Below are 23,261 nucleotides of genomic sequence, written 5' to 3'. Positions count from 1 at the left end.
AAAATCACGTTAACTTGATGTATCAGCGAATTGAATCCCGGGTTGCAGCGCTTTTGGCCCCGTCGTGGTGTAGTGGTCTAGGGCGTGGGAGTACCAAGTGTCCGGGTTCGACTCCTCCTCACGGTTTCATCTATTTTTCTCGTTGATGCATCACGTTAATGATATTATTGTGCCGTTGAAACGAAGTGTTGGAACTAGACCTTCTGGACCACGGCCAGGGTCCGTCCGGGCTAATGTGTCACACCCCTTGATTTGGGCTTCAGTGGAAGCCTCCCCCCCCCACCACCACTTACTAGCAGCACCACTAAATCCCCCTCACACTACTATCATTAACCCCCCCCCCCCCATCTTCACATCCACCACCTCTCTCGACTCCAATGTTGCCGGTGATAAGGCTTCGAGTGTTTTATAAGCTTCATACAGGGATTGCCTAGTGGGAGAGGGGGAGGTGGGAGAGGGAAGAGGAACTGATAAACCAGTGTTTAGTGCATTTACCAAGAGTAAGATGGTGTTTGAGTGCTGCCCGTCCTCTAGATTTGCTACTCCGTTAGAAACGCAACTGTTGTGCTTAACCAGAGCACCAAAGCAACTTACCTAACCTCTGGAGGCCGATGCATGAAAAACGTTTATATAACGAAGATTTGGTTTTTACTGCAAAAATCGCATTTTTAAGTGTTTCATTCCATAAAGAATGCGACGTATTCGGCGACGTATAAACACCGCTACTCGCAGTCTAACGTAGGAATCACAGCCCTGTTGATCAGGTATTCTTTGCACAATCTATATTGTAGTTGATGGAAACACATGCAGGTGATGGTGCAAGGTGTGGTGACGACTACAGTGATGGTGCAAGGTGTGGTGACGACTACAGTGATGGTGCAAGGTGTGGTGACGACTACAGTGATGGTGCAAGGTGTGGTGGCGACTACAGTGATGGTGCAAGGTGTGGTGGCGACTACAGTGATGGTGCAAGGTGTGGTGGCGACTACAGTGATGGTGCAAGGTGTGGTGGCGACTACAGTGATGGTGCAAGGTGTGGTGACGACTACAGTGATGGTGCAAGGTGTGGTGACGACTACAGTGATGGTGCAAGGTGTGGTGACGACTACAGTGATGGTGCAAGGTGTGGTGACGACTACAGTGATGGTGTAAGGTGTGGTGATGTTAAGAGCCTTTCTGTAACCGGGTTCTTTTAAAACTCTTCGGTCCTACTCAAGTTCAGAGGTCTCCACTCTTGGTGGAAATAGTGTAATGTTTAAGGTAAGTAATAAAATAAAATTAACCGTTCCCATTACCCATCACCACTACTATGCGCAGTTTTCTACGGGAGGTCATCCAGTGCATCACTAGCCCTCACGCTAGCTCGCTTCAAAGATGACGGTCACTATTTATATTCCTCTGACGAGATCTTCAACGCACCACTAGCCCACCCGCTAGCTATGGAGACGTCTTCAAGCTCTCTCCTGCTCCTTAACGCTCGCACTAGTACGCTCAACCAGCCAGGGGCCAGATTCACGAAAGCACTTACGAACCTGTACATCTTTTCTCAATCTTTGGCGGCTGTGTTCCCAATTATTAAACAGTTAATGAGCTCCGAAGCACCAGAAGGCTGTTTATAACAATAACAACAGTTGAATGGGAAGTTTTCATGCTTGTAAACTGTTTAATAAATGTAACCAAAGCCGTTAAAGATTGAGGAAAGATGTACACGTTCGTAAGTGCTTTCGGGAATCTGGCCCCAGGTCCACAGCGTTCAACTAGCCCCCCAGGCTAGCACCTTCCACGAGTTAAGTCCACAGTGCTCACCTAGCCCCACTGGTTAGTACCTACCATGAGTGAAGTCCACAGCGTTCAACTAAAGCTAGCTAACTCCGCTGGTTAGCTAGCGGAGCTAGCCAACTCCGACGGCTAGCTCGTCTCAAGGTCGACCAAAGTACTCCTTCACTCTCTCTGCTTCACTGATGTCCGTTGCCTGTCCCTGGTGCCTCGTCACCTCCCAGCACAGCAGACTAGAAGATGGGAAACTAATATTAATGGGAGGGTCAACTGTATTAGTTCGGTACCTGGATCATAGATGGCGCCGAGGTCCGTCATTGATTGTAAAACAACGAATGGTCTGGCTTTTAAATCTGGCTGTTTTAAATTTTAAATAATACGAGGAGAGATAAAATGATGAGATGATTTCAGCTGACAGATAAGGTGACAACGCACATTTTGAATCTCTGCTCAGAGATTTAAGGGCTAATGGAGACTTGTTTACTGTATATAAGTTCGTATGGAGCTTAGAGCCATGTCAAGTTCATCTTCTTCATGATAAACCCATTTCTTCCTTGCCGCATCTCCAAACTTAATATTCCGCCACAGTTGACGCCCAAGTAATCGTATATAATATTACTTCGTGTCAAGGAACCTGCATTTCGCACCTCCAAGATCTCGCAGAGATTAACCAATCAGCGCCTGTAAAATTGGCGCGTTGTGCTGCCATTGGGTGAGAGCAGCGCATGCGCGGGCGGGGGTAGGTGGGTTGGTGACTGGCGTGTGTGTTTGTACTCTTGTCAACAGTAGTAGTGGATGGCAAGATGCCAAGATCCAGTGGCGGGATCTAGCAGACCTTGGCACTGGTCAGTCGAGGATGGCGTCAGCGTCGGCTCCAGCTACCTCCATAACCTGGCTTTTTAAAATCTTGGCGCGCGGCCAGCCAGCCTACCTGCATCCCTCGCCTCATACCATTAACGGACTTTACTGGTCCTGCTTGACCATGTCCTCTGGCCAAGCGCCCGCCGCCTCCTCCCAACGTTCAACATTTAAACTTTAAATACCTGGTAAAAAGAGCATGCCAACGTCATGACTGGTCAGAGTTTAAACTTTAGTGAACGGTTTAAACCCTGCGTTCCTGGACTCCTGCTCTACGCTGGTGAGCTGCTGCTTGCCAGGAAGATTATCGTTAGATCTTGAGTTCCGTTGCCCGGTGCGTTTAAGCAAAGTATTTCAATGAAGAACACGAAGTGAGCTTAATGAACAACCGCTTATCGTTGTACCAGAAACACGACGATAAATTGTGGTGAACATGTCCCCTGCGTTCAAAACTATCGTCCTAGATTTAAAAAAAATTTGCGGTCCACCGTGTTTGGGTGGATAAGTCTGGTCGTGTGTGTAACTGTTTTTATATATAGATAATATGTGTCGTGTCGTGTTTTTCCCGCCACGTCTTCATTTCCGGTTGTGACTCGTTTTTCGGCGAATTATAAACATTATTCATCCGTAATTTTGGTAATGTCCTCAGCAGGGCGCGAGGTCTGTGAAGCTCCTCCTTCCCTGAGGCCGACGACTGGACCATCCCTAGCACTTGTTTCTGAATTACCTGACGAAGGTCGACCTTGTTCCTGCCTGTCTTCGTTATTTTCAACCATTGGGAAGGGATCACTTGAACTATCTTCTCCCCTTCTCGTCTCGTCTCGCCTCGGAGGGGAAGCTTTGGGTTATCTTGGTTTTCTTGAGGTTATCTTAAGGTGATTTAGGGGCTTAGCGGCTCGGTCCTCGACCAAGTCTTCTTTTTGTTACACATCCCCAGGAATCATTCCGTAGCAGCTGCCTAACTCCCAGGTACCTATTTACTTCTAGGTAAACAGGAGCATCAGGGCGAAAGAAACTGCCCATTTGTTTCCGCCTCCACCGGGGATTGAACCCGGAACCTCAGGACTACGAATCCGAAGCGCTATCCACTCAGCTATCAGGCCCCTGGGTGAGGATTCTTAGTACACCCAGTTCAGATCAGTACCCTGTCTACACCGAGAGAAGTGGGTGTAGTATAGGGTGTAATGGCGTTTAAAGCCTTGCTACTTTAGTGACAATGAATGAATGAAATGGGCATCGTAACTTCGATGCCCAAGTGCTTGTTGGGCATGTAAGGGAACTTGTTATTCTCAGTGCTATTCCCCAGCCTATCATGGTAGTTCAGTAGAGTTGTCTGCTGAGATATGTTCGCCCGCCCCGCCCCCTCGACCCCCACCTCAGGCTCCCCTGTAGCAAAATGTGTATCCAGAGAATGTGAGGACACCAAGCCTTAGACAACAGGTACAACCCCCCACCCCCCGCCCCGCCCCACAGAGCGGGTCACCCCCTCCCCCCACAGAGCGGGTCACCCCCTCCCCCCACTGAGCGGGTCACCCCCTCCCCCCACAGAGCGGGTCACTCCCCCCCTCCCCACGCCCCACAGAGCGGGTCACCCCCTCCCCCCTACGCCCCACAGAGCGGGTCACCCCCTCACCCCCACGCCCCACAGAGCGGGTCACCCCCTACCCCCCACGCCCCACAGAGCGGGTCACCCCCTCCCCCCTACGCCCCACAGAGCGGGTCACCCCCTCCCCCCATCAAAACAGTGGCGTCACTCGCGGCGAAACAACTGCACTGCGACTAAGACTAGACAAATCTTGAGATGCACTTGTACTGATTTGATATATGGGGCGAGCGTGGAGTAAGTGGTCCACCAGCTTCTGTATTTATGACGTCGAAGCCCGTCTCACAACGCCAGGGGGACGCCCTGTCCTCACTCCAGCCTGTCAGTCAGTCAGTCAGTCTGTGGGGGAGTGGGAGGGAGGGGGACCTAGTTAGGGATTAACTGCATGAGGGAGAGAGAGGTTCGGGGAGGTGTTTTGTTGGGTGTGAGGGAGTGGGAGGGATGTTGGCTGATGGAGTATTGTGCAGGGAAGCGTTTTAAAGAGTCATGGAGGAACATTGTGTGGAGGAGGAAGAGGCAGTTCTTATGCCGGGTTCTGGCTCCACTCCTGTGACTCTCCTTTGTTTTTAAGAGTGAACCTATTGTGCGAGAAGTGAGCGTTGTCTCTTAGACTGTAACTGTCTCAAGGTGTGAGTGTAACTGTCTCAAGGGGTGAGTGTAACTGTCTCAAGGGGTGAGTGTAACTGTCTCAAGGGGTGAGTGTAACTGTCTCAAGGGGTGAGTGTAACTGTCTCAAGGGGTGAGTGTAACTGTCTCAAGGGGTGAGTGTAACTGTCTCAAGGTGTGAGTGTAACTGTCTCAAGGTGTGAGTGTAACTGTCTCAAGGTGTGAGTGTAACTGTCTCAAGGGGTGAGTGTAACTGTCTCAAGGTGTGAGTGTAACTGTCTCAAGGTGTGAGTGTAACTGTCTCAAGGTGTGAGTGTAACTGTCTCAAGGTGTGAGTGTAACTGTCTCAAGGTGTGAGTGTAACTGTCTCAAGGTGTGAGTGTAACTGTCTCAAGGTGTGAGTGTAACTGTCTCAAGGTGTGAGTGTAACTGTCTCAAGGTGTGAGTGTAACTGTCTCAAGGGGTGAGTGTAACTGTCTCAAGGGGTGAGTGTAACTGTCTCAAGGGGTGAGTGTAACTGTCTCAAGGTGTGAGTGTAACTGTCTCAAGGTGTGAGTGTAACTGTCTCAAGGTGTGAGTGTAACTGTCTCAAGGTGTGAGTGTAACTGTCTCAAGGGATGAGTTGTTACCAAGTGACGATGAGTAAATGTTGTCTGAAAGTGAATGATGACAGTACTCACTCTCAAATACAGTACTCGTAAATGATAGTGAGAGTTGTGAGAGTTCCAGCTGATGGTGACAGCCCATCACATCTGCCAAGGTGAGCACCTGCAGTCTGTCGCCAAAGCTCACATTGCACAGTACTCAGACTCCCACATTCCCAGTCTTGTAATATATACAAAACGCCCAGACCACACACTAGAATATGAAGGAACGACGACGTTTTGGTCCGTCCTGGATCATTCTCAAGTCGATTGTCACAATCGACTTGAGAATGGTCCAGGACGGACCGAAACGTCGTCGTCCCTTCACCTTCTAGTGTGTGGTCTGGTCATCATACTTTAGCCCCGTTATTGTGACTCATCGCCTGCATATACAAAACGCGTCATGAACCAAACTGACGTTACTATTTTCAGCTATAAGGAAGAGTATTTGTGCTATATTTGTTAAGAAAAGTTTGTAAGTGTTATGTGGGTGGTGACTCCTGCGATGGTGGTGGTAGTGATGGTAGTGATGGTGGTAGCGATGGTGGTGGTGATGGTAACAAGATCCATTCATAAAATACAGGGGTGAAGGTGGCGCCATCTGTTGAGCAGAGCTTACACTTGATTTACTGACTTGACTTTCTTAAACATGCTACATGTGAGAGAAGATGCTGGAGAGGCGAGGGATGAACGGTGGGTGATGGAGTGATGTCCTTGAGAGAGACGCCCGTCCTCACCACGCTCCTGGCGGCTCAGCGGCTTGTGTCCTACGTCGTCTAGGTTGACCAAGTGCGGAGGGAAATCTTGAAGACATTGGCCTCACAGCAGGAAGGTCGTCTGCGTCTCTCGAGATGTTGGAGTCTGTTGAAATGTCTTCCAGAGGACAGGACCATAGCTACGCCCTAAGACTTCCAGTATTTTCTTCATAGTTATCTTCTTGATTGTCCCACACTCTCCCCCCCCCACACACCTGGCACTATACCCTCCCCTTCCCCCCCCCCACACACCTGGCACTATACCCTCCCCTTCCCCCCCCCCCCCCCCCCCCACAACTGCCCGCCACGCACCTCATTTGCTGTGACTTGAGAGTGATTAGTCTGTCGTTTAGAGGTCGACTAGAACAGATTATCCTCGGTTAGAAGTTGAGAGGGGAAAACCCTGAGTCTTTTGTTCATCGTGATTTACAAATTAATTTGGGAGGAGACGATAGTTTGTGAGCCCGGGGTGCTGGTCTGGGGCTCCCGGTGAGACCAGTACCTGCCCCATACTCTCCAGCACCTGCCCACAGAGTACCAACAGGTACTCTGAGAGAGAACTCTATCAACATCAGAGGCCCGAGACTGTTCAACATGCTCCCACTGCACATAAGGGGCATAACTGGCAGACCCCTCACAGTGTTCAAGAGAGAACTGGATAAGCACCTCCAAAGGATACCTGCTCAATTAGGCTGTGACTCATACATCAGGCTGCGAGCAGCCGCGTCCAACAGCCTGGTTGATCAGTTCAGCAACCAGGAGGCCTGGTCGACGACCGGGCCGCGGGGACGCTAAGCCCCGGAAGCACCTCAAGGTAACCTCAAGGTAGCCCCATACTGGTCACAGAAATAGTACAAAAATAATACTTCAGGGAGCTGCGAGATCTTTATGCCCGTCTGTCATTGTTATTGTTTGAGTACAACTTTGGTTTTATGTTTGGGTTAAGGCCTACCACAGTCTGGAGCTGTTAAGGTCACATAAGTGCTTACTGACCCTGAACATTGTCCAGGGCTTAAGGAAACTCGCAGTGTATATATACGGAGCAGCAGGATACACCTGTATGTGTGTGTATATATATCCCATATGTATGGCCGGGTTGGGAGAAGGAGTGGGTTGGGCCCCCATGCCAGATGCACTTTCAAACTATCAAGAAATTACAATGTTTTGAAATGGCTTTTTAGAACGTCACATCAAGTTGGAAGAAAATCCCGGGAACATTATTTTATTTTTGTTACTCCAAGTTTTCCCTTTAAAGTCTCACCTCGTATTGTGAGACATCATATCTGTGTAGTTTTAGATAAGTAACACTCTTAGTAGGCTGATATGTGGGTGTTTGTTTCTCTGGCTTCCTGTGTGGTGTTTTGTGTAGTTGTGGTGTGTGTGTGTGTGGGGGGGGGGGGGAGAAGAAGAAATTATCAAGGGGAAAGCGCCAAGCCATTATGGCTATATAGCACTTGGAAGGGGTCAGGATAAGGATTAGGGATGGGACGGGGGGGAAGGAATGGTGTCCAACCACTTGGACGGTCGGGGGATTGAACGCCAACCTGCATGAAGCGAGACCGTCGCTCTACCGTCCAGCCTAAGTGGTTGGGCATGCGGGGGGGGGGGAGAAACAGTATGGGGGGGGGAACCACGTGTACTCACCTAATTGTATTAACCTAGTTGTGCTAACGGGGGGGGGGGGTTGAGCTCTCTGGTCCCTCCTCTCAACTGTCAGTCTAGGTACAAGGTGTGTTTACCAGTCTAGGTGTACTCAACCAGGTTTGCATGTAATGATTCTTCTCTGTTTTTTATTATATTATTTACACATAAAATTGTGTCTGGGATTGAATTCTTTATATACTTTCTAAATTGCTGTTATGCTTGTTATTTTTGCCTGTGGATCATCCTTCAGTTTCCTTATATTTCCTTATATCCTTATACTCCTGGGCTGGACGGTAGAACGACGGTGTCGCTTCATGCAGGTCGGCGTTCAATCCCCGACCGTCCATGTGGATGGGCACCATTCCTCTCCCCCCGTCCCATCCCCAAGTCCTTATCCTGACCCCTTCTAAGTGCTATATAGTCGTAATGGCTTGGCGCTTTCCATTGAAAATTCCCTTCCTTCCTCTCTATGCTCCTCTTACACTCTTCGTGTGTGTGTGGGGGGGGGGGGTAATAGGGAGGATTAGGGTAAAGGGGTAAAGACTCAATGTGCGTTGCGTGCGCGTGTGCCGGTGATATATTCCCTGGAAGACTGGGTGTATGTGCGTGTGGGAGAATATATCGTTAGTAATCCCTAACTATAGATAAGTTGGGGGTGCGTGACCACACTGCTAATCTCTGAGGGAGAGGGGAAGGGGAGGGGGTAGGGGTCACACGCGCGTGCGTGGGTATTCGCCTTGGAACGCTGTAACAATAAAATAGCGTTGCGTGCCAGAGGTTGGCGACGCGACCTAAGAGTGCACGCCAGTACACCCACTCATTACCTTGCGTGCGGCGCGCCGCTACCATTCAGGATTCCGCTGCTATAGTGGTCTGAGGAGCGAGGGTAAATGAGTGAGTATGAGGTTGGTTGGTAGTGGCCGAGTGCCGCCAGGGGGGGGGGGTCTGAGGAGCGAGGGTAAATGAGTGAGTATGAGGTTGGTAGTGGCCGAGTGCCGCCAGGGGGGGGGGTCTGAGGAGCGAGGGTAAATGAGTGAGTATGAGGTTGGTAGTGGCCGAGTGCCGCCAGGGGGGGGGGGTCTGAGGAGCGAGGGTAAATGAGTGAGTATGAGGTTGGTAGTGGCCGAGTGCCGCCAGGGGGGGGGTCTGAGGAGCGAGGGTAAATGAGTGAGTATGAGGTTGGTAGTGGCCGAGTGCCGCCAGGGGGGGGGGTCTGAGGAGCGAGGGTAAATGAGTGAGTATGAGGTTGGTAGTGGCCGAGTGCCGCCAGGGGGGGGGGGTCTGAGGAGCGAGGGTAAATGAGTGAGTATGAGGTTGGTAGTGGCCGAGTGCCGCCAGGGGGGGGGGGTCTGAGGAGCGAGGGTAAATGAGTGAGTATGAGGTTGGTAGTGGCCGAGTGCCGCCAGGGGGGGGGGGGGTCTGAGGAGCGAGGGTAAATGAGTGAGTATGAGGTTGGTAGTGGCCGAGTGCCGCCAGGGGGGGGGGTCTGAGGAGCGAGGGTAAATGAGTGAGTATGAGGTTGGTAGTGGCCGAGTGCCGCCAGGGGGGGGGGGGTCTGAGGAGCGAGGGTAAATGAGTGAGTATGAGGTTGGTAGTGGCCGAGTGCCGCCAGGGGGGGGGGTCTGAGGAGCGAGGGTAAATGAGTGAGTATGAGGTTGGTAGTGGCCGAGTGCCGCCAGGGGGGGGTCTGAGGAGCGAGGGTAAATGAGTGAGTATGAGGTTGGTAGTGGCCGAGTGCCGCCAGGGGGGGGGGGGTCTGAGGAGCGAGGGTAAATGAGTGAGTATGAGGTTGGTAGTGGGCGAGTGCCGCCAGGGGGGGGGGCTACAGGTAAAGGTGGCAATATAACATTATAATATATAATGTATGAGGGGGCTTGGGGTCCCCACCACCAACACTAGTCTTGTTTACGGGACTAGTGGCGCCAACACTGCGTCTGTCTCTTAGGGCCAGATTCACGAAGCATTTACGCGATCACTTACGAACCTGTCTATCTTTTCTAAATCTTTGGCGGCTTTGTTTATAATTATTAAACGGTTAATGAGCTCCGAAGCACCAGGAGGCTGTTTATAACAATAACAACAGTTAATTGGGACGTTTTTATGCTTGTAAACTGTTTAATAAATGTAAACAAAGGCGTCAAAGATTAAGGAAAGATGTACACGTTCCTAAGTACTTTCGTAACTGCTTCGTGAATCTGTCTCATGGTTGTACCGCACACAGCCGCCTCTTCTTCCTAGATTTGGTTACTGTGGAACAATTTGACCTCTGCTTCTGTGATGCTGTATCGTGGCACTCCTTGTAGATGGCTACCCAGTTTCCTCTTCAACATGGTTTAGAGTCATTGTAGTAATGACTCTTGTATTTGTATGATTAAGGCCAGGGTATTGTAATAATGCCACGGAGGGCCAGATGCCGCGGCTGGCAGGTTTGAGGTGCCACTCTCACCATTCCCTGATGTTTGCACCTGTTATACCAACAGTTAATTATCTCACAGATTCAGCACCGCTCCTGTGCCAGGTAAGTCCTCCTGTGCCAGGTTGTCTATGGCAACAATACCTCCCCTTGTAGGGCCGCGAGAGGACTAGTTCTCGTAATCAACTCGAAGTTCAGGTAACTTTGAGTTGATTACGTCAACCGTGTGTTGCAGGTCGGTGTTCAATCCCCCTCCGACCGTCCAAGTGGTTGGGCACCATTCCTTCCCACCCGTCCCATCCCAAATCCTTATCCTGACCCCTCTTCCATGTGCTATATAGTCGTAATGGTTTTTGGCGCTTTCCCTGATAATTCTCTCCTTCCCCTCCCTCTAGATGCCTCTTCCTCGTCCTCTCTTCTCCATCACTTTGCATAGTATGAAAATCTAGAACACTGGCGTTTAGTTTAGCGTGCGTGCGTGCGTGCTTGTGTAGCATGGATCAATAGGCCCACACCCCGCTCAGGCCGCCCGCCCCACGCAAGGTCAACCTGCCCTGCTCCCTGGCTGGCTGGCTGCAGGCCAGGCAGGGCTGCAGGCCACCCTCTCTTGTGCAGGACAGGCAGGGCTGCAGGCCACCCTCTCTTGTGCAGGACAGGCAGGGCTCACGCTGGCCTGCACATCGCTGGTAGGCCACAGCTCTTGTGTTCTGTTGTGGCTGCTGCTGTTGCTGCAGGTTGAGGATCCTCTGTTGTTGCTGCTGCAGGTTGAGGATCCTCTCTGCTGCTGCCGCTGCTGCATTCAGGGAGTGCAGCTTTGCTGATGCTGCTCCTTGCTGGGAAGTCTGCTCTGTTCCTGCTGCTGCAAGCTGAAGGGTTCTGTTCCGTGTTGCTGTACAGATTAATGAGGAATACCTGTATATTACCTGTAGACGTTATCGATAGGTATTCACCGATCACAAACTCTGGTTCGGTACCAGCTCTCATTGGTGATTGCCTGGTCTATGAGGCTGTTTGCCTTTGCAATCGGCATGGCTACATTCCCATCACAGCCAGGCTGATCTGACACCTCCAGCAGAAACTGATCAAATTTTCGTTCCAGTTATATTTACTGTGTATATTAGAAGGAGTCTGGGACTACTTCAGTCGTGGCTTTAGCCACCCAGACTTTTTAATTCATTCATTTTACAAATATTTAGCATGTAATCTCAATCTTAATATGTTGTCATTTCATTATGTTTGGGACCTAATTCTGGGATGCTCCCGGACGCAGGTTCAAATCCTCGTCACGGCCCTTGTAGATTTGTTCCTAATCTTCCATATTAGCAGAGGTCTCGTCTTTTTTTCCAAAGAGTTCAGTTTGAGTGCTTGCAGACTGTCCCGGTATTTTTAGTATTTCTGTGTTGGGTAGTGATTGGGGGAGGGATTGAGGTTGTAGAGGTTGCAGTAGAAGGGAGTTGAGGAGGCAACATCTGCAGGGGAATGGGGCATAGCCTGGAGGGGTTAGGATTGATGGTGTAGGGTAAGAAAGAGTGAGGTAGGGGTTGGGGGTGGGGGCAGGATGCGCAGTGTGTAGTGGTGTCTTCAAGCTATTCGTGTGACTGACCCCTCCCTTCCTCCCCCCCCCCCAACCCCCCTTCCTTGACATGTTACTGTAAATATTGGACAAAATTTGACCTGGTTCTTTCCGAGAATGTTTTCTTTTTCTCTATATATTCCTCACCTTTTTTCTTATTATTGTGTTTTGATTGCGATTTTGTTTTAAATTTTTAAATTAAATTTTAAATTTAAATTTTAAATTTTAATTTTTAAATTTTAAATTTGTCTGTTGTTGGTTGTGTTGCAGTTTTAAGGGTATTTGTTTGTTTAATAGTTTGAATGAAGTACCCTCGAGGTAAGGTAAGGTAAGGTAAGGTAAGGTAAGGTAAGGTAAGGTAGGGTAAGGTCACTATCATGTGACCTACAGTATGCATCAGCTGTATTCTGGACAGTGACTGCCACACAATTCATCACAAACTCGTCTAAATACAAAACCGGAAATAGAGGAACAGTCAGCAACCATTACAGTAGCGTGGAACAAAATTAGAGTTCTTTCAAAGACCTTGAAGAACTTTAGACACGTTCCCACAAGATGTGTCGGACCATCCGGGTTGTAGTGGCATGTAGAGTGTAGGCCTCTTCCAGTCACGGTCTCCTGGACCGTGGCTGGCTCCAGACCGAGCCTGGGGGGAGAAGAATACTTCCCAGAACCCGTCCCAGGTATACTCCAGGTATACTCCAGGTATACTCCAGGTATACTCCAGGTATACTCTAGGTATACTCTAGGTATACTCTAGGTATACTCCAGGTATACTACTAAGGGCCAGACCCGTCCCATCCTTTGGCCTTCGGTTAAATGCTATGGCGCGGGCGTGACCTCAGTTTAAGAGTCACGCTGACGTTCTAAACCCAAGCCAATGGTTATATATATGTATGTATACTGCGCCAGTATCTCCATGTTATGGCGCCCGAGGTATGTATACTGCGCCAGTATCCCCCATGTTGTAGTACCGGAGTTGTTCTTGTACTCATATTCCCTCACAACCTGATCTCCAACCCTTCGAGAAGATTCGGTGGAAACAGCTTTCATACAGTACCCTGTTTTTTCCCCATTTTCTGTTAAATAAGCATTACATCCTGGTTGGAAATATAGCACAAAGTAAGTTTTAGTTGTGCCAAACTGTTTTTATAACGGGGGGTTGGAAGGTGTCTGGGACTTTGCCAAACTTGAATACAACTTTTGTCAAGAGTTAACTGGACTGGTGCAAAAAGGAGGTGGTTGTTTGGCCGTGTTACTTGGGTCATTGGAGAAGGGTCTCTGACTGAGTATTACCTGTTTAAGGCCGGATATTACCTGTTTAAGGCCGAATATTATCTGTTTAAGGCTGATTATTACCTGTTTAAGGCCTAATATTACCTGTTTAAGGCTAAATATTACCTGTTTAAGGCTAAATATTACCTGTTTAAGGCCGAATATTACGTGTTTAAGGCCGAATATTACCTGTTTAAGGCCGAATATTACCTGTTTAAGGCTGAGTATTACCTATTTAAAGGCCGAATATTACCTGTTTAAGGCTGAGTATTACCTGTTTAAGGTCGAATATTACCTGTTTAAGGCCAAATATTACCAGATTAAGGAAGTTGTCTGACTAGAAACGTCACCAAGAGTGGGGTTCCCCCGGTTAATGAACGATATTACTCCAGGGACAAACAAAAAGAAAGTCAATGGACAAGCTTAATTCTCTGACCGTTCAGGTTAGGTGAGGGCAGACCACCGGGATGATAGGTGATGTGTGTCTGTGGAGGCTGGGGGAGCCGGATGGACTCTGAGCCTCCCCTGGGGGAGCCGGATGGACTCTGAGCCTCACCTGGGGGAGCCGGATGGACTCTTGAGCCTCACCTGGGGGAGCCGGATGGACTCTGAACCTCACCTGGGGGAGCCGGATGGACTCTTGAGCTTCACCTGGGGGAGCCGGATGGACTCTTGAGCTTCACCTGGGGGAGCCGGATGGACTCTGAACCTCACCTGGGGGGAGCCGGCTGGACTCTGAGCCTCGCCTGGGGGGGAGGGGAGCCGGATGGACTCTGAGCCTCACCTGGGGGAGCCGGATGGACTCTGAGCCTCACCTGGGGGAGCCGGATGGACTCTGAGCCTCACCTAGGGAAGCCGGATGGACTCTGAGCCTCCCCTGGGGGAGCCGGATGGACTCTGAACCTCGCCTGGGGGAGGAGGTCGCTGGAGGTCAACACTGGAACTGAAGAACCACGTTGCGGTAGGGAGAACTAGTCACTGATGGCGCCCATCTGTTTGTCCTGTATGGGACAGAACTCAGCTAAATGGTAAAAATAATAGTTACATAGCAATAGGGATGATAGTAGGAGATTATTAAAGAGCCCAGACGTTCGCTAACCCGCCAGAACACTTAAGAGCGGGAAGAGTTCTCAGGCCATTATGGTCCATTATCAGTTATGAATTGTTAATGATCCACAGTGAACCGCAGTGTGTGTGTACTCACCTATTTGTGCTTGCGGGGGTTGAGCTTTGGCTCTTTGGTCCCGCCTCTCAACTGTCAATCAACTGGTGTACAGATTCCTGAGCCTACTGGGCTCTATCATATCTACATTTAAAACTGTGTATGGAGTCAGCCTCCACCACATCACTGCCTAATGCATTCCATCCGTTAACTACTCTGACACTGAAAAAGTTCCTTCTAACGTCTCTGTGGCTCATGTGGGTACTCAGTTTCCACCTGTGTCCCCTTGTTCGCGTCCCACCAGTGTTGAATAGTTTATCCTTGTTTACCCGGTCGATTCCTCTGAGGATTTTGTAGGTTGTGATCATGTCTCCCCTTACTCTTCTGTCTTCCAGTGTCGTAAGATGCATTTCCCGCAGCCTTTCCTCGTAACTCATGCCTCTTAGTTCTGGGACTAGTCTAGTGGCATACCTTTGGACTTTTTCCAGCTTCGTCTTGTGCTTGACAAGGTACGGGCTCCATGCTGGGGCCGCATACTCCAGGATTGGTCTTACATATGTGGTGTACAAGATTCTGAATGATTCCTTACACAGGTTCCTGAACGCTGTTCTGATGTTAGCCAGCCTCGCATATGCCGCAGACGTTATTCTTTTTATGTGGGCTTCAGGAGACAGGTTTGGTGTGATATCAACTCCTAGATCTTGCTCTCTGCTCTGTGTGTGTGTGTGTGTGTGTGTGTGTGTGTGTGTGTGTGTGTGTGTGTGTGTACTCACCTATTTGTGCTTGCGGGAGTTGAGCTCTGGCTCCTTGGTCCCGCTTCTCAACTGTCAGTCAACTGGTGTACGGATTCCTGAGCCTACTGGGCTCTATCATATCTACGTTTGAAACTGTGTATGGAGTCAGCCTCCACCACATCACTGCCTAATACATGTGGTGGAGTGTGTGTGTGTGTGTGTGTGTGTGTGTGTGTGTGTGTGTGTGTGTGTGTGTGTTTCTGTAGCGCCATATAAATATGATTTCTAAGTGGACAAAACTAGTTTGTTATTAACATATTTAGGTACACCTGCATTTTTACAGGTATTATGAACTACATGAAGGCTTACACAGTGTGCGGTGCATATTGGCTACAGTGTATACCCATGACCTCGCAGGATGGTTCATCATACAGGGCCGCTCGAAGCAACAGCCTGTTGGAGCAAGTTATTACAAGTTGAGCCTGGCCTCGGGCCGGGCTCGGGGAGTAGAAGAACTCCCAGAACCTTCTCCAGGTCTGTGATCACTAGTCTGAACTGTCACTAGACGTTCCCTGCTGTGTTTAAAACGTTTTTTTTTTTTTTTTTTTTTTTAACATATTAGGTACATCTGCATTAGTGCAGCTGCCCTAGACTATATGAAGTGGAGTACAGTGTGTCAAAAAAGCTAACTAGGTGATGCTAAAAAATCCCCATCACACAGGATGGTTAGTCATACAGAGGCATGTGATAAGCGGTCTGCACTGGCAGACTCCGGATGCATTTTGAGGATATCAACAACACAAGATTGAATAAGGTAGCAGTGGTAATACAAGTCCCCATCTCGCAGGATGGTTAGTCATACAGAGCCATGTGTTTAATAGCCTGCACTGGCAAATTTTGGGTATACTGTGAGGATATCTTCAAGAATACGAGAGTGAATAAAGTAATTGCAAAGTTCCAGGTACCTCATGCCAACTGGTCTGAAAGGTCTAATAACTGGGCATTCAGTGATGTAGTGCGGGAGATCATGCTGTAGTTCCTGCTCACAGAGTTTGCAACTGGAGTGCTCAGGATTGGGAGACCCGTCACCTGCAGCCACCTGCCACAGGTAACGGTAACCCAACCTGATCCTTGCAACCACTGTGTCGCGTAACATCAGCTCATGATAACTCTAAGGCATTTTCCCATCATTTATTGTGGGCGTCGACTCGAACTCGAGAGAGGCGTAGGCATTAAATGCTAAGACCTTGGAACACTGGTCCCTCCTGGAACCTCCATCCTGGGGACACTGACCCCCAGAGCCTCCATCCTGCGAGACTGCCTGCAGGGTCGGGCATTAGCTCTTGGACACCGCTTTTCTAGTCGTCGGTTGTGTAATACAATGACCTGTTTGGCCTGTTTCCCTGTGAACTGGTCACTGATCGAGCCTCCTAGCAGCTAGGAGCAGTCAGCTAGGGGCTGACTGCCTAGTCAGTCACAGTGTTGTAACTTGTGGCTAGATTAGGGATTAGGGATGCTAAGAACGGAGCAGATAGCATGGATGGGTGTGGGGTTGTAGAGGTTGTGAATGAGTATCAGTGTTGATTCCTGACGAATACTATACACCCTGATCTAGACCCTTCCCCGCCCTCGCCTCACCCCTGATACCTAAGCCGCAGGAGGTGTGTGTGTGTGTGTACTCAGCATTATTGAAATCATTACCCGGCTGTTATTTAAAGGAGAGGCGCAGTGGTTGGCTCTTATTGGTCTCATAACTTCAAACTTTACCAACACCTAAACCTTAGAAAACAGACTGCTTTACCAACACCTTAAACCTTAGCAAAGAGGCTGGCATAAATGTTTTCAGACTTACAGAGAGGTTGGAAGACAAAACAGTTGGAAGGCTGACAGGAGGGTTGACAGGCTGGCAGAAAGCTTGGCAGCCTGACAGGAAGGTTCTGGAGAACTGACATATAATTATAATTGGCTACACTCAAATACTCACCAATTGCATCTGATAAAAATTGTAGTTGGAACTGTGTTTTCTGTGGGCTTCCCGGTGTGTGTGTTGGGAAGGAATTGTGTGTGTGAGAGAGAGAGAGAGAGAGAGAGAGAGAGAGAGAGAGAGAGAGAGAGAGAGAGAGAGAGAGAGAGAGAGAGAGAGAGAGAGAGAGAGAGAGAGAGAGAGAGAGAGAGAGAGAGAGAGAGGAGAGAGAGAGGAGAGAGAGAGAGAGAGAGGAGAGACAGAGGGAGAAAGAGAAGGGGGGGGGGACTTTAGACCAAGGTGTGTGATGGGACAGAACTCTTCCAATATCCATCCATCTCTCATCTTGCCTACTTCTTCCCCATTTCAGCAGTCATCTTCCTCTCTAACTCCTCCGATCCAGTAGACCCTCTTTCACCACTTTTCTTTTTCTCTTCATCTGTCTCCATCTCCCCGCGTTATTAAAAGTTTTATGACTTTTTTTTTGTGTTACGTTACCAATCTCATATAGTCCCCCTGAACCTTTTCATGATAACCCCCCGCCTGAGCGCTGGGTGCGGGGGCGAGAGAGAGCCAAGCCTCGCGGGCCATTAAGGCTCACAATCCCGGTCTCCCGCGGAGGCGGTGTGACCCGTCGGTACGTGTGCGCGCGCCGGCCAACTTTCCGCCGGAATTTTACGATATTAGTTGCGATTATCTCTGGCCAATAACATATTTCATCTTCTCATTCCGTGCCGCCGAACGGCGGGAAGAAACGGAGTTGTGTTTCCTTGGGTAATGAGAGCGTGAAAAGGGGGGTCAGAGGGGATTGGGGGGGGGATATCTACCCAGTTGAAGGGAAGGGGGTAGATGTAGATAGATTTATATAGAAGGGGGATATCTACCCAGTTGAAGGGAAGGGGGGTAGATATAGATAGATTTATATAGATGGGGGATAGCTACCCAGTTGAAGGGAAGAGGGTAGATATAGATAGATTTATATAGAAGGGGGGGTTGAAATCTTCAAGTGCCTGTAGAGCAGACTTTAAATCCTCCTCCCTGTGTCTTCAGCGTAAAGATAGCGAGATGTGGTGCAGATATAAAGAGATAGTTATGATGCTAATTGTATGTCTATCTTAACATACTATTAATGGTATGCTAATAGTATGTCTATTACAAGTCCTGACAGCTGCAGTAGGTCCTGTTGACGACTGGACTGAGCACCGGTGCTCGTGGCATCTTGGGATAATGATAGAGGGGGACAATTAAAAGTCTTGATGCTTTTAATTGAAAAAGAGTTGTATTACCATTTTGTTGGTGATAGGCGTGTGTGTGTGTGGGGCTCGGGGAGTGTAGGTCAGGTAAGTACGGATATCACTGACACCTTGTTTATATTTAAAACGTATAATTGAAATATCCCTTTCTCATTATTATTTTTATTATTATTATTATTATTATTATTATTATTATTATTATTATTATTATTATTATTATTATTATTATTATTACTAATATAGGTACCATTTATGTAGCTATTGTAGACTATATGAAGGCCATATATATACGATGATTATGTGAAAAGCTAGCTATGTAATGCTAAACTATCTCTTCTGGTAGGACGGCTTGTTATACAGGGTTCTTTTTTTTTTAATACATAAGGTACATCTGCATTTATGCAGATGCCCTAGACTATATGAAGTGGAGTACAGTGTGTCAAAAAGCTAACTACGTGATGCTATAAAATCCCCATCACACAGGATGGTTAGTCATACAGAGGCATGTGATAAGCGGTCTGCACTGGCAGACTCCGGATGCATTTTGAGGATATCATCAACACAAGATTGAATAAGGTAGCAGTGGTAATATAGGTCCCCATCTCGCAGGATGGTTAGTCATACAGGGCCATGTGTTTAGTAGCCTGCACTGGCAAATTTTGGGTACACTGTGAGGATATCTTCAAGAATACGAGAGTGAATAAAGTAATTGCAAAGCTCCAGGTACCTCATGCCAACTGGTCTGAAAGGTCTAATAACTGTGCATTCAGTGATGTAGTGGGGGATGGGGCACGAACTTGAGTAACTCTACGGGTAAAACCCGACACTTTTCAATACCCTCTCTCCAAATATTTGAATCACCAATAGAGCTTTTCATGTTCTCAGGAGGCCACACTGACCCATCAACTTCAACCACCAACGTCAATGGAATGGAGCTATCCGGAGGACGCATCAAGCCATTACGACTATATAGCACTGGGAAGGGGTCAGGATAAGGATTTGGGATGGGACGGGGTGGGGGAGGAAAGGAGAGGAATTGTGCCCAACCACTTGGACGGTCGGGGATTGAACGCTGACATGCATGAGACGAGACCGTCGCTCTACCGTCCAGCCCAAGTGGTTGGACCTCTTTTAATATCATACATTTTCTTTTGAAATTTAAGCGGAATTTTGCTATCCCTAGAAATCCAAAGTTCTATCCACATACGAGAGTGGATTTCTCCCTCAAACTCTTTATCCATTTTCGAAACTCTTTAACTCCACTTTTCTCCGATCAGATCTCTAAACCTCCGTGTCCTTAACTACTGGTCCCGCTGTGAAATGATCCCGAACTGGGCTCTCTCGTTCAACCAGGGCTGTAACTCCCTCATTCTTACTAGTTCTCCCTCATTCCCTCGTGAAGTTGAGGCAGGTATGAAAAGCATCAGACCACGGGCACTTTTTAGTTTTTATGCCACCGCACACCAAGGGCCAGATTCCCTCCTCCCGCCCTGACCATCTCTAATCCGTTCAGACGCTCACGGAAAAAATTAAGTTAATTCGTTTTTCTCCTTCACATATTAAGTCTTTTGCCTTGCAATTGAATTTTTTTTCCCCGGCAAGTTGCATAGAGAGGACGTGCTGGAGGAACGCTGGATGAGTCGGAGACGTCGATGACGAAGCTAGGACTGACAGAGAGGCCTAGCTGACAGTTAGGGAAGGTTGTTGTTTCAGATTTAGCTACTCAGAACGAAGTGTCCATGTAGCACGGGCTATGGTGAGCCCGTAGAGTTAGGGAAGGTTTTAGCTCTTTATCTACGTATGGTGTGTCAGGGTAAGCTGTAAACGTAATTGGAAGCTTTTGATGCTAGCCTGGAGGCTCCCTGCACCTGTGGCGGTGCTGGTACACGTGCACATTTCTTGTAGAGACTCGAAAAACTAAATAATTATTGGCCGGGCTTGGGAAGTAGAACTCCCGGAACCCTCTCCAGGGTATGCTCCAAGTATGCTCCATATATGCTCCTGGGTATGCTCAAAGTATGCTCCAGGTATACTCCAGGGTATGCTCAAAGTATGCTCCAGGTATACTCCAGGGTATGCTCAAAGTATGCTCCTGGGTATGCTCCAGGTATACTCCAGGTATACTCCAGGGTATGTTCCAAGTATGCTCCAGGGTACCCTACAGGATATGCCAGGGTATGCTGCAGGTATGTTCTAAGTATGCTCCAGGTATGCTCTAAGTATGCTCCAGGTATACTCCAGGGTATGTTCCAAGTATGCTCCTGGTATACTGCATGGTATGCTCCAAGTATGTTCCAGCTATGCTCCAGGTAAATGCATGAGAACATCAAGACTTAACCCCCCAAAATCGTAAAGATTTTATTTAAGAATCAATGGTATCCTTCAGTTATTCAGAGCACTTGGTGAGGTTTGAGCACAAGAAGGAGTGCTGGTTCACGTGCTGGGGGACCCACTCAACCGTGAGCTCCTTGGGAGGCATCTTGAGGTTTACTGTCACTATAAGACAGTTCCAAAAGTGTGATCCGGCTTGTTGTCACTTCTTGAGGGGGGGGGGGTATCTTACTTTACCTTGCGGTTACCTTGCGATGATTTCGGGGCTCAACGTCCCCCCCCCCCAGCCCGGTCCTCGACCAGGCTTCCTGGCTGCTCGGCTGTCAACTAGGCTGTTGGACGCGGCTGCTCGCAACTTGACGTATGAATCACAGCCTGGTTGATCAGGTATCCTTTGCAGGTGCTCATCGAGTTCTCTCTTGAACACTGTGAGGGCTCGGCCAGTTATGACCCTTATGTGTAGTGGAAGCGTGTTGAACAGTCTCTGGCCTCTGATGTTGATAGTTCTCCCTCAAAGTACCTGTTGCACCTCTGCTTTTCAGCAAGGGTATTCTGCACATCCTGCCATGCCTTCTGATCTCATGTGGTGTTATTTCTGTGTGCAGGTTTGGGACCAGCCCCTCTACTATTTTCTACAAGTAAATTATTGTGTATCTCTCCCGCCTGCGCTCAAGAGAATACAGATTTAGGCTATTTTGTCGGTCCCAGTAGTTTAGATGTTTTACTGAGTGGATTCTAGCAGTAAAGGATCTCTGCACGCTCTCCAGGTCAGACATTTCTCCAGCTTTGAAAGGGGCTGTTATTGTGCATTAGTACTCCACTCTAGAGAGCACTAGCGTCTTGAAAAGTATCATCATCGGTATAGCATCAGGCAGGTGTGTGAGGGTGTAGTGGGGTGTAATGATGGGTGCCAGGGTGGGGGTCTAGGATGGGGTGTTGGTGGGGGTCTAGGATGGGGTCTGTAATGGAGGGGGGGCATGCTGGGGTGTGATGGAGTCTGTGGTGGGGTGGTGCCACACCAGCAGCAGGTGTGTGGTGGTGCCACACCAGCAGCAGGTGTGGCGTGAGGGGGAGATGTGGGGTAATAAAACCACACTAGTGTGCCTGGAACAATCAATAGCTTGTGGAGCGGTTACCTGCCTCAGCTGTAGTGCTGCTGATGCTGCTATGCTTTCTGCTGCACTTCTGCTGTTCTGCTGTTGCTTTAGTTCTGCTGTTGGTGCTGATATTACTGTGATGTTGGTGCTGTAATGATTATAATTATCCTACTGCTCCCTTAATGCTACAGATGCTCTGTTAGTGAGATTCTCGTCTGCTGCTCTGCTGCTGCTGCTGCTGCTGCTGCTGCTGCTGCTGCTGCTGCTCTTTTAATACTGCTGCGGCTGCTTTCGGCCACCTAAAGTACGACTTGACCTTAATATTTGACAACTTGAGCGAAAACAGATTTTCTCAAGCTGGGGTAAATGCATTATTAGGTCTCCTGCGGTGCTGGGTGATGGGTGAGTGCTTGGATGCCTGCTGGGTGATGGGTGGGTGTTTGGATGCCTGCTGGGTGATGGGTGGGTGGGCGTCTGGATGCCTGCTGGGTGATGGGTGGGTGGGCGTCTGGATGCCTGCTGAGTGATGGGTGGGTGTTTGGATGCCTGCTGGGTGATGGGTGGGTGGGCGTCTGGATGCCTGCTGGGTGATGGGTGGGTGTTTGGATGCCTGCTGGGTGATGGGTGGGTGGGCGTCTGGATGCCTGCTGGGTGATGGGTGGGTGTTTGGATGCCTGCTGGGTGATGGGTGGACGTCTGGATGCCTGCTGGGTGATGGGTGGACGTCTAGATGCCGGCTGGGTGATGGGTGGGCGTCTAGATGCCTGCTGGGTGATGGGTGGGCGTCTAGATGCCGGCTGGGTGATGGGTGGGCGTCTAGATGCCTGCTGGGTGATGGGTGGGCGTCTAGATGCCGGCTGGGTGATGGGTGGGCGTCTGGATGCCTGCTGGGTGATGGGTGGGCGTCTAGATGCCTGCTGGGTGATGGGTGGGCGTCTAGATGCCTGCTGGGTGATGGGTGGGCGTCTAGATGCCGGCTGGGTGATGGGTGGGCGTCTGGATGCCTGCTGGGTGATGGGTGGGCGTCTACCTTGAGGCTACCTTGAGGTGCTTCCGGGGCTTAGTGTCCCCGCGGCCCGGTCGTCGACCAGGCCTCCTGGTTGCTGGACTGATCAACCAGGCTGTTAGACGCGGCTGCTCGCAGCCTGACGTATGAGTCACAGCCTGGTTGATCAGGTATCCTTTGGAGGTGCTTATCCAGTTCTCTCTTGAACACTGTGAGGGGTTTGCCAGTTATGCCCCTTATGTGTAGTGGAAGCGTGTTGAACAGTCTCGGGCCTCTGATGTTGATAGAGTTCTCTCTCAGAGTACCTGTTGCACCTCTGCTTTTCAACGGGGGTATTCTGCACATCCTGCCGTGTCTTCTGGTCTTATGTGGTGTTATTTCTGTGTGCAGGTTTGGGACCAGCCCCTCTACTATTTTCCACGTGTAAATTATTATGTATCTCTCCCGCATGCGCTCAAGGGAGTACAGATTTAGGCTTTAGTCTAGATGCCTGCTGGGTGATGGGTGGGCGCCAACTTATCTCCCACATGGTGCCATAGTAGCGAAAACGTATTGGAATATTCTTGCC

General features: G+C 49.3%; 2 protein-coding genes across 12 annotated transcripts in view; both read left to right on the top strand.

Annotated features, from left to right (window-relative positions):
* The window catches only part of LOC123753885 (protein turtle), a 418,196-nt gene that overhangs the window by 241,765 nt on the left and 153,170 nt on the right, over window positions 1–23,261 (top strand). The gene's annotated exons all lie outside the window — the stretch shown is intronic.
* Window positions 22,372–23,261, top strand: part of LOC138355677 (uncharacterized) — a 6,218-nt gene continuing 5,328 nt past the window's right edge. Inside the window, exon 1 of the mRNA XM_069311003.1 lies at window positions 22,372–22,698. Coding sequence (XP_069167104.1) covers window positions 22,372–22,698 — 327 coding nt within the window. The remainder of the gene's footprint in view (window positions 22,699–23,261) is intronic.

This window comes from Procambarus clarkii, chromosome 6, assembly GCF_040958095.1.
Source record: "Procambarus clarkii isolate CNS0578487 chromosome 6, FALCON_Pclarkii_2.0, whole genome shotgun sequence".
Lineage (NCBI taxonomy): Eukaryota > Metazoa > Arthropoda > Malacostraca > Decapoda > Cambaridae > Procambarus > Procambarus clarkii.
This window is presented reverse-complemented; position numbering and strand designations above follow the sequence as displayed.